General features: G+C 41.7%; 1 protein-coding gene across 5 annotated transcripts in view; it reads right to left on the bottom strand.

Moving 5' to 3' along the window:
* Nucleotides 1-15,531, bottom strand: part of Plcl2 (phospholipase C-like 2) — a 184,596-nt gene that overhangs the window by 72,707 nt on the left and 96,358 nt on the right. For all 5 annotated transcript variants that reach the window (XR_010054577.1, XR_010054576.1, XM_039083165.2 and 2 more), the window contains 2 exons: nucleotides 5,790-8,276; nucleotides 3,286-3,489 (listed from right to left, as the gene is read on the bottom strand). Coding sequence is in view for 3 of the 5 variants with exons in the window: in XM_039083165.2 (XP_038939093.1) it covers nucleotides 3,286-3,489; nucleotides 5,790-8,276 (2,691 nt within the window). In the remaining 2 variants the exon portion in view is untranslated. The remainder of the gene's footprint in view (nucleotides 1-3,285; nucleotides 3,490-5,789; nucleotides 8,277-15,531) is intronic.

Genomic DNA, 15,531 nt, shown 5'->3' with positions numbered 1-15,531 from the left:
GGTCCCCCGTTGAAGGAATCAGAGAAAGAACTGGAAGAGCTTGAAGGGGCTCGAGACCCCAAAAGTACAACAATGTCAAGCAACCAGAGCTTCCAGGGACTAAGCCACTACCTAAAGACTATACATGGACTGACCCTGGACTCTGACCCCATAGGTAGCAATGAATATCCTAGTAAGAGCACCAGTGGAAGGGGAAGCCCTGGGTCCTGCTAAGACTGAACCCCCAGTGAACTAGACTATGGGGGGAGGGTGGCAATGGGGGGAGGGTTGAGAGGGGAACACCCATAAGGAAGGGGAGGGGGGAGGGGGATGTTTGTCCGGAAACCGGGAAAGGGAATAACACTTGAAATGTATATAAGAAATACTCAAGTTAATAAAAAAAAAAAAAAAGGAGTTGTTTAATACAATGTCCAGTTACATAACAATAGCAGTGGATTTTCCTCAAAGGCATGTCTAGCCACAGGATCTTGGCCCTGAATATGGTGTGAGGTGTGGGCTCCGTTTTATGGAGTGGGCCTAAAATCAAGTCAGAAAGTGTTTGGTCACTGCTCTAACATTCATGCCATTGTTGTACCAGTGAGTGTATCTTGTCAATGCAGTCATTGCTGTAGCTTGCAAGGTTTATAGCTAGGTGAAATCTGACTGTTTTCTTCTTTGCCACCTTCCAGTACTATGAAAGCTAGGTAGGGTTGGAACTTGAGTATATTCTATGACACAAGCTGTGTTTTACAGTAGTAGCTGTACCAGTTTGCACTGCCACCAGCAACAAACAGGTGTTCCCCTTTCCCTACATCAATCCCAGCATTTGACATCATTTGATTTTTGGAGTTTAGCCATTTTGACTGGGGAACATAAAATCTCAAAATAGTTTTAATTTAATTTGCATTTTTATGGCTAAAATGTTGAACAACTTAAAAATGATTACTTAGCTATTATATTTTATATTTTGGGAACCTCTGTTTAGTTTCAAGACCCATTTTTAAACTGATTTAATTGTTTTCTTGAAGTTTAGATTTTTAAAAATTCTTTGTATATTCTAGATGTGTAGTTTCAAAAATCCCTGTAATTAAAATAAATCATTTGGAGACAATTATTCCATTTTTATTTTATGGAATACTTTTAGAAAAATTGGTGTTAGTTCTTCTTTTAAAGTCTGGTAGAATTGTGCACTGAACACATCTGACCCTAGGCTCTCCCCTCCCCCCCAGATTTTTTTTAAATTATTTCTGTATTTCATCAAACCTTTCCCACTCCAGTCTGTTAGTACATGTCTGTTAATCGCGGAGCTGAGAATCGTTAATAATAAGTCGTTACTGTACGACTGCTATTCCTTCCTGTTGTTTTGTTGCTTTCATGGTGCTTTATTATACCTTTTTGATTGCATGTTCTGACATTGGCTACTCCTCCTGCTCTCTTGGGTGTGTTTAGTTCTCTTCAGAATTAAGTGCTCCCCAGGGGATGATATTCTCTGCAGCTTGTCCCCAGCAGGAAACGCTTAGTCTCTTATATCCTTGAGTTTCCTTGAAATCTAAGCCAAAATGGGAAGGAGGGTAAACACCAGACACAAAGTGTGACTGCAGTGGTGGCTAATCTTAACTCTCATTTTGGTGGCGTTTATAATCACCATAGAAACACACCCCTAAATTTGTCTATGAGGAAGTTGAACAAGGGAGGGAAGAGCTACCCTGACTGTAAGTAGTTCCATCCCATAGGCTGGTGTCCAGGAGTGAATGAAAAGGAGAAGGTATTTTTAATGGACTCTGATTGGTTTTGTTCTGGTGAGCATTTCCTCCAATTACGTCTCTATGCCACCTTTCCCCAGGTGATGTTAATCAATATCCTAAGAAACCAAGGTTCCTCATCAATGTAGGAAATGCTAGCCTGTGATATTTGTACAGCCCCTTGAGTCACCTGACCCCTGCAGATTACAGCTTTCAGACTAACGTATAAAACAGTCAATGGCGTTTTAGATGAGTTGAATGATGCCAATCCCAACATAGCTGGCCTTGACTGCTGGTTGGTTGGCTTTGGTTTTTCAAGACAGGGTTTCTTCTCTGTATGTAGCCCTGGCAGTCCTGGAACTTGCTACGTAGATCAGGCTGGCCTTGAGTTCAGAGATGCCCCTGCCCCTGCCCCTGCCCCTGCCCCTGCCCCTGCCCCTGCCCCTGCCCCTGCCCCTGCCCCTGCCCTCTACATGCTGGGATTAAAGGCATGCACTACTGTCACCACCTCTACCACACGGCCTTAGCTAGCTAGCATTTTTAGATTGGAGGAAGTGGTAGCAAGGCACTTATCCCTGAATGTCCTCAATGGTAAAAGGTGACAGCCTGGCCTACTTGAGAGAAGAGTGTCTTGCACCACCAAACGAAAGGGGTCACTGCTGATACACAGCCATTTCTAACAGCCTCACCTGTATTAGAAATGTGAAATGAGTGCCGTTCACAAGTACAATACTTCTTAGCAGGCCAGTGAAATCGCTCAGGTGAAAAGTACTTGATTTGATCATGTAAGGACAAGAGTTCAATCACTGAATTCCACAACAGAGGATAAAGTCATCCTGAAAGTTATCCTCTGCCTCAGGCACACATGAAATGGCATATGAAGTGGCCCTCCATCCAACTCACACATGAACACAATATGAAAAGCTCTCCCCCAGTTTTGGTAAATTATAAAAGCACAGTAAAAGAGCAGCATGCAATTAAGAAAAATGCAAGATAAATCTTAAAGGTTAAAAGCACTATTCTAGGTGTCTTGAAGGTAACAAATTAACACTAAGCTAATTGTACATGAAGATACCTCAGAGCAGCTGCCCCAGGGAGAAAACGAGCACACAGCAGTTTTGTATGATGTGAGCAGCTGTCTGACCTTGATGGTATTTCAGCCACATCTTGAAAAAAAATCTAACTTATCGCTTTACTGGTTTGAGGGGAAAGTTGAAACAGAATAAATCAATGACTAGTTCCAAGATGGGATTAAAAGTGCTTGGTTTTGTTTTGTTTCTAAATCACATAAATAGAAGATGCAAAACATTCATTAGAAGCCGATTCAGATCCAGTCCTTGGGAAGCTAATGTTTAATGTGACTGAGTAAAGCTTCTCTGAATCCTGCTTTCTAACACAGAGATATAGCACAAAACTCTTTCAAACACAGCAAAGCCAGGGAGACACTCTTCCTCCATAAGTACATGAAGCATGAGACAGGAAGACAGGAAGCAAAAGCTGCTGTGCAATCGATAAGGTATCATAAGATACCTCTGTCCCCAGGAAGAGAACAACCAGGACTCACCATGTCATAAGTTGTGACGATCTTCTTCAGAACCTCAGGCACGATGGCCTGCAGTTCCATGGTGGGGTAGGGCTCACTAAGATTCAAGACCACCAGGGGAGTATTGTCAGGCCCCAGGAATCGAGGAGACACGGCCAGCATGCACTGCATAAGGTTGGCCACTGAGGAGAGGCCACATAATTCCTTGAAAGAAACCACTGCATTCTGAAAATAGAAAGGAGACCGTTGGTCACTGTGATGCTGTTCTTGATGTCACCTTGACCACACCTGGAATTGACTAAAACCCAAATGTCTGGGCACACCTGTGAGGGAGTTTTTCTTAAATAGTTTCAAGTGTGAAGATCTATTTCCAATCTGGATCAGATCTTTGAAGTGGAAAGAGAAATCTTTAATCCAGATCTTTTGAGGTGGGAAGATCAACCTTTAACCTGGGTCACATTTTCTCCAGAAATCTAAATAAAGGGCATAGAAGAAGAGTCTTCTCTTTCTATGACCGATCTCTCTCTCTCTCTCTCTCTCTCTCTCTCTCTCTCTCTCTCTCTCTCTCTCACTCACTCACTAGCAAGTCCACTCCTTCACTGGCATTAGAGCCTCATTCTTTAGGATTCCAGTGTGTAGTGAAGAACAGCTGAGGCACTTGGCCTGGGAAACTCAACAATGACTGGTTCTTGGGCCTTCCATTGGTACATAACCATTGTTGAACTAGTAGGGCCACAGTCTGAAAGCCATTCCCCCCAGAATCTAATATATGATATGATATATATATATATATATATACATATATATACACATATACATATATATCACACACACACACACACACACACACACACACACACACACACACCACACACTTTAGTTGGAGTATGGGTCAGGTGTGTAACCCCAGGCAGGCTTGTGCTCTGTCCAGACAGCTAGAAGGAGCAGATCTAGGTTCCTAAGGAACCCATGTTCTGGAACTAAGTTTTGAATTGAAACATTTCATTCTTTATTAATATTGTTTTAAACATGGCTGTCAAACTATGTATCATTTTGTTTAAAATCATTTTGTGACCATGTGTAGAAATAAATTGTGATATCTAAAGTATGTTCCCCCAAACAGTCCGTGATAACTGTTTCTCTTCACAGCATGTCTTGCATCTTGACTATAGCAAAAGCCCCTGGAGGCAGGCTGCTGTCATTGGTTCCGGGCACGCTCTCACCGCCGGCCAGACTACAGAGCAGGTGCTATGAGCACCACTACAGCAGCTCTGTGGGTTTCCATACAGACAGGTCCTGAAGGCAGGATGGCTGAGCCCTAACAGGTCCCAAAGGGAATTATGCTCCATGTGTACACCAGTAGCCACAGGCAGGGGCAATGTGGCTTCTTTGGAATGGGGGTTTTGCCAACGTGCATGCACCCTCAACAGTGGAGAAATCTGTCCAATTTTGGTTATGCTTGGACCTTGAGAGGAAGACAACAGATGTCCTTATTTCAGGCAACTGTTCTTATTCACGGGGTGGCTACAGAATTAAGTAGGAAACATATACTTAAAGTGTCCCCTTGGTTAGAGGAATGCTAATGTCATTTTTATAACAGTGATTTAAGAGAAAACAAATGGGATGGAGAAATGACTTGGTGGTTAAGAGCACTGGCTGGTCTTCCAGATGACCTGGATTTGATTTCCAGCACACACATGGCAGCTCACAACCATTTTATAGCTCCAATTCTAGAGGATCCCATACTCTCTTCTGGTCTCTGTGGGCACCAGGCATGAGTGTGGTGCACAAACACACATACAGACAAAACACCCATATATATAAAATAAGAGTAATAAGTCTTTGTTTAAAGAAACCCGTCTGAGTACCATAGCATGTTTCACATACTGCTATGAGCTCTCTGTAAGGAAGAACCTAGGGGTCTAGATGGACTTGACTCCCCAATCCTAGTACACAGCTAGATGTGTAGCCATCATGAACAGGTATATAGTTCCTAACTGACTGCTCTGAGACATGTTATTTTAGAACAAATTACCATCTTAGGTCTTTTATAAATACATGTACCATAAATATTTTGTGTAAATAATTATCCTCTAAAATCAAGAGAACACTGGCTCATTTAAATGGTTCTAAGCACCAGAGCTCCATAAGAAAGACCCGGAACACATTCCTTTTACTTTAACCAATTTCTCTTTGACAGGTCATTAATTTGTGTTCCATCTAAGAAATAATAATATTCAACAGCATCAGAGATTCCTGTGCATACCATGTTGAAAAGCATAGCTGCTAACTGGTCATAAGAGGAGCATGAGCAAACAGCTTATGAATCATCAAGACCAGTTTATTCTAGCATCCAATCAATATTTCAGAAACTAGTTTTTGAAATTTAGATGCTGAGAAATGAGACTATTAATAAATAACCAGTTGAAACTTATGAAAGTATTTAAAATCAAATATACTATTGCAAGCAATGCATGTCCACAAATCATAGGCAGGCACGAAGTAGAAATCTAATGAACACACACCTGCATGTTCTCTCTCAGGTCTGTGGCATCCCGGATGGGGGGCTGGGCATTCTTGAACACCTCATCTACAGTTTTAATCCACAGTGTTCTCAGAGATGCATATTCCCGGGACTTCTTCCCTTTCCTCACAGAAAGGCCCCGTTTATGAGGCTTCCCTCCTCCTCTTCTGTTAGTAATAGCCACGTGGACGAACAGAGAAGCATGGGCAAGGACCTCTCCAGTCAAGGACTGCAGAGGCACATGGCGGTAGCCCGTTTGTAAACATTCAAAGGGAATCGTGTACTGGCCAATAAATTCATCGCCAATGTAGTCATCATCCAGCACTACAAAGCGCACCATGGCTAGTTCGGGGAGGTTGATTTGAAATTCAAAGCTTTCATCAAACATAGGAGCATCTCCATTCTGGTTCACAGTTTTCGTCCTCTGTTCTGCGCAGTCAGCAGGAATGCCATGGATTTCCACATAGACATAAGGGTCCACCACATCCCCTTTGGCACCTGACCCTTTGGGCTTGGGAAAGTTCTGGCCACTGATGATTTTGATGTGAAGCAACTGAGGCGAAACTCCAGGGACAGAGTCCTTTGTGTTGGCACTGAAGAAGGAGACTTCTTCCCTCATGATGGCTGGTCGAAGAACATAGCCACAGTTTCCATTCTGCCTAAACCAGCCAATGTTCAGATCCATCATTAGCCCTGGAGTCTGAAAGTTCATGGCTACGATTTGACAGCCACATTTCCAAAAATCTTGAGGGTTCATGTTACTAGAATCAATTCTCATTGGACTAGGAAAGACTCTGGCGAGGAAACGCTTATTGTAATTTACAAAGTCCCCAGGATTCTCATTGGCGTATTTACTGGCTAGCACTTCATTGAATGAACACACTTCCCAGTACTTCTGCACCTGAAACGACACCTGGAACTCCTTGAACTGGACTGACTTACAGATGCTGACCAGTTCAGACAGGTCTTTGCAAAGCTGAAATCGCTTCACAGGCACATGGTTGGGTTGTTCCACATTCTCTTTCCCCATCCTCTGAGACATTTCTGCCCCTTCATCTTCATCAGTAACATCCCCTTCCACACCAGAGCAATTTGAAGACAGCTTCTTTGCTTTGATTAGTATTTTCCCTTTCAGGACATCGGGGGATGGTAGATAAGATTCCTCCATGTTGGGTGATGTGGTATACAGCTTGTCTCCTAAAATTTTCTTCATGTGTTGAACCATCACCTTTTGTTGTTTAATAGAACAATGATTTTCTAAACACAGGATGAGAGGATACTCAGAAGCAAAGAATGCATACTTGTTAATGATATCGATGACACTGCGGAAGACTATCTGAGAGGTCATGGTGTGGCCTGTGTAAATCACGGGCTCATTATCTGGCCCATCCCACACATCCAACTCAACACTCCTGCAACCCATTTTAAGAGCACGGATATATCCTGTAATGTCAGAGGGACCCCGGAACTGGTCCTCTATTAAGTATGTATTATGAGATGAGTTTATGAAGTAATGAGACAGAGGTTGCTTCATATCCTGACAGACCTTCTTATGTTCCGGATCAAAGATGTAACAATCAGGTGACATCAGGTAATTAGTGAACCCATCTATGGAGAGCCAGCCCTTTTCCTGGCCTTCTTTGGATGGCTCATATTTGTGAATAATTTCCAGGCTTATTTCCTCATTTATATGTGCTACACCCTGTTCTGCCTCAAGAAACATCATAAGGTCCTTGGTATCAAGGAATTCTTTATTGCTTGAAAACTGAACTAAAAGGAAGTAAATTTCAGGTCTAGTGCAAAGTTCATGAAAAACCTCAACAAATTCTTCCTTTGTGATTTCAGTACCAGTTTTGTCCTTTGATTTATGCAGTTCTTTGAACTTAAGCTCAATTTTGCTTGTTTTTAAGCCAGGATTGAGGTTTCTGATACACTGAACAGCATTACACAGAGTTATATGTCCAAGGTCATCTACATCAATTTCACTAAACATCTGTGAAACCCAACAAGTCCTCATGTTGTCTTGGCTACTTTCTAACATATCAAGTGTATGTTTCCCATAAGAAATCAGGTACCGGAGTCCTGTCACCCAGATGTTTGCAACATCTGCAGAATTGGCAACCAAATCGAGTGACTCATAATTTTCTCCATATATGACTGAAAACGCACAATCTTCAGATATTTGCTCAGAAATGCCATTGCTGCGGAATATATCTGTGTTTTTCCCCGTTCTAACTTCCTTGATGGACTTGATGTCAATCTTGGCTTTCTCAGAATCCTTCTTGGATGGCTCCCACCTCAGGCTTTGCATGTCGGCGTCCAGCAGAAAGTACCGATGGTAAATTCTGGAGTTTGAACGAACCTTCTTGAGTTCAGAGCCCTCCACCATTGAGTTGATGCAGTCGCTTGCACTGCTGATCTTCTTCTCTGTTGGCATGCTGCTGAATGACACGGTCTTCTTCCGCTCTCTTTTCTGCTTCGTGCCATCCTGGAGGGAAGAAAAGGGGGTTAGGATAACACAAACACAGGTGTTCATGTTCAGACTAGGCATTCAACTCTAATTCTCTGAAAAACTGCACACTGTGATTTCCTACTGTGGCTCTTGAGATGAATGACAGATGTTCATTCAAATTTTAAGTTTAGAAGAGGCCTAAGAGTGCAATCTAATGTCAATGAGCAAGAAATTATTGCTTAATTGCTGAAATTCATATTTGTCGAGGAATCTCATTCACAGAGAGCAGACACTTACTTACACTGGCTGCATAATTTTCAGAAAATACAAGACTCCTTGGCTCACAAACTACCAAGAGTTCCAAGGCATTCAAGAGAAGAACATTAAGCCAACTACGAATACCCGTTTTCATGTGGGGCCTTTGCAAACACAGAACTCATGTACCTGTGCAGGCACTTATCTCTTACATCAGTGTTAGCTACAGGCTCAGCTCTACATTCCTCACAAAATCCCCGAGCTACCTGGTTACATTGCAGGTCTCTGAGCCTATAGAATCAGATCTCTAGGGATCTATATTCAGGCAGCACCCCACAGGCTGGGTATATAGACTGAAGTCTGGAAGACTTCTTTTAGTCACTTGGGCTTACTAGGATATTTTGACGATGTTATTTCTGAACTCTATATATGACTAGGATACAAATGATTAAGTATGAACCCCAAAATGCATATTAAATAGACAGTCAAATCCCTACCTCTTTACAGTATCCAATAAGGTCCTGCATACGTTGGGGAGCTATGGATTACTATTATAGTTGTGTTGGACATGAGAGGACTTTAGATTATAACTGGGGTATGCCTAAAAGTATAGAGTTATTAAAACCTGCTGCTCTGTATCTAGATGCCATTGCCCAGGAACCTCTGATAAAAGCATGGGTTATAGTGCTATCCAGGTCAAAAGCTTTAGGGAGCACCCATGCTTCAATAATTTCTGTCTCTGCAGTGATGGGAATTAAACCCAGGGCTCTGTGTACGCCAGGCAAGCACTCTGCCACTGAGCCATATCTCCAACCCTAGGTGTGCACCTTTTTAAAAGAAGTTTGCATCATCTGCTTTCCTGGAAAACTCAACATATTCACACTTAAAAGCTAGCACTCACATTTACTTATATATTTCAAACCTTTGTTATACAGTCAGATACTTTTTTTTTTTTTTGAAAAAAAGTGGGGGAAAAAAAGGTGAGATGACAGCAAATATTTTTGGATATCTAAGCTTAAAAGACAGCACTTATTTTCAGGAAATACATGAAATCTGTGACCATCTGTTAGCAACTTACTGTACTCATACATGAAGAACAGAACAGGAAGGGGCTGGACTGTGTAACTTTCATGAGACCATGTGAACATATTCCAGAGCAACTCTGCCTTTCCTGCTCTACACGGAATTTATTTAGATAAAACCTCTACATTTAAAAAAGCTACCATTAGGGCTGGAGAGATGGCTCAGCGGTTAAGAGCACTGACTGCTCTTCCAGAGGTCCTGAGTTCAAATCCCAGCGACCACATGGTGGCTCACAACCATCTGTAATGGGATCTGGTGTGTCTGAAGGCAGCTACAGTGTACTTGTATACAAAAAATAAACAAATCTTTAAAAAAAAAAGCTACCATTATCCTACCTACATCTGAAATGAAAAAACATTCTTACTTTTTGATTCAAAAGGCAATTTGCAGAAGGAAACTAAACTTAATCTTTAAGTCATATGGGTATCATTTTCCTCAAAGTTTTAGGATGAACCATGGAGGTCTCTGTGATCTGAGATACAAGGTGAGACATAAAGCCATCAAGCAGGGTTGTTTTGTAGCTATACTGTCAGAACAATAAAGTACACAAAGGAGACTGTGGTGACCGAATTGTAAGATGTATTGTGTCATAGTTGTCCCATACCCCTAAAGCAGAGGCTGTATTCTATCTTCTTAAGTGAGTTGGCATAAAATCAAATTTGTAATCAGACATGCACAAGGGCATTAAATAAATGTATAAGTTTCCTATTTGTCAGAACAAAATACATCTTTGCATCTAAATAGACACATTTTCCTTTAATAAGGGCAACATGCTAATTTAGTAAGGGAATTTCATAATCTATAAATTACACCTCAAAGTGCTACTGGTAAAATGAAGTCACAAATGGAGGAGTTGATCCACTGATCCATTAAAATGCATAGTACTTCTCAGCATTCGCCATCGTTTATTCTCCCACTTTTACACTGATTAATAATTTACTGCTACCTTCTAACTTGCTACAAAAGATGCATTTCACATTCATAGTTTTCTTTGTTGCCAAGGAGAGGACTAAAAGCAAAGTTCCTTGACTGCATGAACACAGCACACATATGCATTCACGCCAGTGTCTGTGAACAGATGTGTCTTACACACCATATTGTGGCTTTACAAGTACTGCCTTCCCGTTTACAAACCAGGCTAGGTTCTGACTGGTGGCTGAATATCACTGAATATCCTGACACATACTCATGATGGTCACCTAAATGCAGCCTGAAATAATATCAACAAGAACACTCCTTACTAAACTCTGTAGCTAGTCTTTTTCCTTATCTTCTGTTAGCCAAAGCCATCTTGCCTTCTCCATAACAAGACATGATTGAAAACATTCTGTTTCTCCTTCTCACTAGCAGACAAAGCCGTTAGAAACCGCAAGGAGACAACCAGGCTTGCTTACAAAATGGTATACCTCCTTCCCCAAAGGTCATTTGTGGAAAGACTGATTGTTCAGCAAAATCCAGAGGCTGAGCTGGAAGAGGAACCTGGACCGTGAGGGTTCCGATGCTATGAAAGAATTAGTCCATGTGTTGATTCATAAGCAGTTGGGATATCTGAGGTGGAGTGTCCTTAGAGACAGAATGCCACTGAATGCCTGCCCTTGAGGGGCTCCTCTCTACTCTGCTTTCTGGCTGCCATGAGGTGAGGAACATCTCCACGTGTCACCAGCCATGTTATTCCACTTGACAACAGGCTCAGAAAAAATGAAGACACGTAATTGTGAAGCTTCTTAAACTATTATCCAAAATAAATACATTCTTTTAAGAGTCATTTTACTGAGCTTGTTTGGCCAGTGAGAGGATAGGTGTGTGGACTTAGTTTATACATCACTAGGTGGACCAGACTTCCTGCTGGCAGAAGCAAGTGGACATGATGGACAAGTATACAACTGGGTTCTCCATAGCGAAGGCAGAAGGAAAGGAAAGACAGAGGCACCTGAATAGGAGAGAAAGAGAGCTGTGAAGACCATTCCTCAAACCACCTGGCCCCTGGATTCTACCCTTCCCTGTTAATTTCAACTTAGCCTTTTTAAAAATAAAAAAAACCTAACTGTGATTTAACCCTGCCTGGGCTGAAAAGCAGGCGACTAGCAGAGTCGGAATCAATTCTGTATGTGTTTTTTTACTACAAGTTGGGCTAAATTGAATATTGAAAAGAACTCAAACTATATGTGCCACGCATACAGTTTTTATCATTATTTTATTTTAATTATAAAGCAAACCAAGTGGATCTAAGATGCATCATTTAAAACTAGAGAAAAAGTACAGAACCTTCTGCTGAATTGGAAATGTCTCAAATAGTTTTAATTTAAAAAAAAAAAAACTTTCTCAGAGCTGATACCCACACTTATCACCTAATACTTCAGAATGGAGAAAAGGACAAGTATGAAACCTTGGTCTAATGACACAACTCTGCTCCAGGGCTCTTACTAACAGCAAGAGAAGGAGCACAGGAAATGGTACAGGAGAGAAATGGTTTCCTAAAGAGTTTACCTCCTTAACAACCTCGAGCATTAGTATTTCTTTATAAAGAACCAGTGAGAAAATGCTTAAAGATTCCATTAGACACAAATGAAAACTTATTTATAGAATAGCAATTTTGTACCAAGAATGATCTTAGAGAAAGCAATGAATTATGAAGGGGCTAAAAAAATTCCTGCATCACAGAAACACTTGGTTAAAATAGCATTCTTTATAGGATTCACATCAAGCATTGAAAGTGGAAAGAGCCACATTGTGTAGTGTGGAAAAAACATGTATTTCCAGAAAAAATCCTGCTTACTTTAGTCAGTAGAAAGTTGTCACAAAATTAGAAGGCCATCTGTGATACTTAAGCAGTAACAATTTCACAATGAGCAAGCGTTCCTAAGTCCTCACCCTGAGACGAGGAGGGAGCAGACAGGTGAGCCTCACTTCTCCTGCTGGCAACCAAGTGTAGACATGGATGCAGTTGCTCCTGGAGGAGAGCCCGGCCTGGTTGTCCTAGTTTATCCACAGGCAGCATGCCTCTCCCTACTACACTTCCCTACCTTTCCGAGTGATTTGTTACACAACAGAAGGTCGATTGCTCCTTGATGGATATCATGTTATCACTTGCCAGGATCGATATCATTGCAAATCGATCAAGTTTAAGTAGAGGAATGGGTGTGCAGGGAAGGACTCTCAGAATGAAGAGAGGACAAAGCATGAAGACTAACCAGCGCTTTGATGTGTGCAGTGTCATGAATGCAGAGGTTTCATCAGGATTATAGATAACACGGAAGAAAGAAGTGGAATCCGTTCATTTATCCAGGGAAGTTTGGTTGAGAAACACCATACTAAAGACATTTCTGTCTTAAGATACAAACAAACAAACAAGCAAGCAAAAACAAAACAAGAAAGAACTTGGGCCTATTAAACAAGCACCGTTCAATAACAGTAATTCTGAATTGGTCATGCCAACCTGGCAGATTACCTTGTAGTGGTTTTCACATAGCTCTAAATTGTTGATGTAGTTGCTAAGAAAAGAGAGGGAAGGAAGAAGAGCTGGGGCAAACCAGTCAGTCCGAAGGTCATCTTAACAACCAGATGAAGTGCAGAAATACAGGACAACTTGAGCAAAGGCCAGGTTCGGTCAAAAGCTGATTCTGGTTCATGAGTCAGAATTCTCAGTTCCAAGTATAATAAGAAAGTCACATGGCCCAGAGAGTTAGAGATGTCTTCATCAAGTCCTCCCTTCAAGGGAGCCCTGCAGAGGAGGAGGCAGAGAGAGTGCAAAAGCCCAAGGAGCTGGAGGACCCAAGAAAACAGGCCTCTAAATCAACAGCATTGTCAGGCCTCACGCAGGACAAAGGGCAGAGATGTGTATCTAACATCAAAGCAGACCATGGGTGTGACAGGTACTCACAGCATTGTTCAACTCTCAGTTAGTCCCTTACTGGGTCCTCCTGGCTGGCATACCCCACACCTACCCTGAACTCTCCAGCCCAGGGTCTGGGCTACCTTTCCCCAGCTGTCCTACCCTATATAATCCAACTATTTTGGTTACCTGTCTCTTGGTCCAGGCTGCCCTTCCTAGTTGGCAGCTCTCCCCTTTCCTCTCCCCACTGCCTCACATGGTATAGGGTCCCGTCTGTCTATCCTGGACTCTCTCAGATGTCCCTGCCTCTGTCTATGCTCTCTCTTTTATCTACAATAAACTTTCTCCTCTACCGTACCTAGGAGCAGCCATGTCCTTCCTTTCTCTTTCTTATTTTGTCCTGGAGTTTTTAAAAGTTAGATCAGGCAGACTCAACTGCAAAAATCTAGATGTATGAAAGTCAAACAACTTAAAATCTAATAGGAGAGAGGATGTAAGGCAACAAGGATAAAAAAACACACACAGAGAAGCATAATTAATTACAGTTCATATGGATTAGAGATAATCTTTATAATGAGCCATACATTGTCTACTTGAGGCCAGTTTGCAAGTGTATGGCAGTTTTATTGGAACAATTACTCCTTTTCAAGGACTGTGGTCTCCGATGCATTCTGAGCTTTTCAAAAGCAAAGGTGTTCCTGAGTGGGTGTCAGGATCCGCAGTTCACTTCACTAGGTCAAGAAGACTGATCCCACTCCCAAAGAGCTGGGTAAGCCCATCTCCCACTTCATCCAGGAGGCTTAGAACCTACTAGCATATGAGATACAGGATGAATAAAAAGTTTATCACTCCCTAGGAGGGCATGCCAACCTTAATAAACATTAGAGTGAAAGGATGTTTTATAGGATTGCAATGAAAATTTAATAGTATCAAAAAGAAAGAAAAGGAGGGAGAAAAAAGAAGGTTGAAGAAAATCAAAGTACAAAGTCAGTGATAGTAGTAATAAAAATAACTCAATCAATCAGAAATACACTCTGACAACTGCAAATTTTTGTTCTTTGTACCAAGGTAGAACCATTAGTTCACTAACTTATGGTTTACATTCTAGCAATTGCCCACAGAAACATGACAGGCTCCACTGCGAGCGAAGACTACAGGATTAGCTGTACCTCAGTTTTCCTGCTCGTACAACAGGCCTCAAAGCAATCCCTCAAGTTATGTAACACAGCTACTGCACAGAGCCCCTAGACAAACTCAGTTCACACTTGAGAGGAACTTTAAATGCTGCTTGGGATTGTACATAGCCTGAGGTGAGTTCTCCATAAGAGCAAAGCAAAGCAAAATGCCGCTGTAAACACTCAGTTCTAGCTGTAATGGTCTGATCACTTAGGTTTGTTGAGAGTTAATCTGGCTCAGAACAGTCTGTACATGACTTTGTGCAGAATGAAGACAACCACACACCTTTTGGGTACAACCAGGGGGGTGTGAGGACGAGATGCACTAAGTGCCCATGGTACCCAGAGGCCCTCTCAATACAATGCTTTCCATGCAGCATTCCCACAGCTCCCTCAGAGGACAAATAAGTAAACCTTTTCCTAGAGCCTTGTCAATTTCATCCATTTAATTATTGTGCCCATGCTAGTACACATATAATTTACTCCCAACACTTTAATTCTATATAAATAACCACATACTAAAAATGCAACTATGAAGCAAAGATCATCATAAAACCCAATGACCTTGCTCAAAGTATCCTGTGACCAGATTTCTTCAGATGACTGCTTCTACCTCACATCCATGCTGATTTTAGTGTAGATAGATGCTACGGTGTTCAACTCTAAGGATAGGAAGCAAATTGCCAATTTCTGTGAAATGATGCTTTCAAGGTCAGGCTTTTGAAAGCATCCGAATAGTTTGCTGTGATAGATCACACCCCCTTAAAACTGTGAGGTCCAAAACGATCAAATCAAAGGCTGTGGTTAGTGAATGGCACTTTCATGTCAACAGTGTTTTTGCGACACATGTCACCATGGCTGAGAAATTTATTCAAAGTAAATGTATAAAACCATGATGTGTGTACGTATCTACTATAAACTGCAATGAAGTTCACTGATCTGTCTA

This window comes from Rattus norvegicus, chromosome 9 (genome assembly GCF_036323735.1).
Source record: "Rattus norvegicus strain BN/NHsdMcwi chromosome 9, GRCr8, whole genome shotgun sequence".
Classification (NCBI taxonomy): domain Eukaryota; kingdom Metazoa; phylum Chordata; class Mammalia; order Rodentia; family Muridae; genus Rattus; species Rattus norvegicus.
Note: the sequence above shows the minus strand (reverse complement) of the source record. Positions and strands in the feature narration are given on the sequence as shown.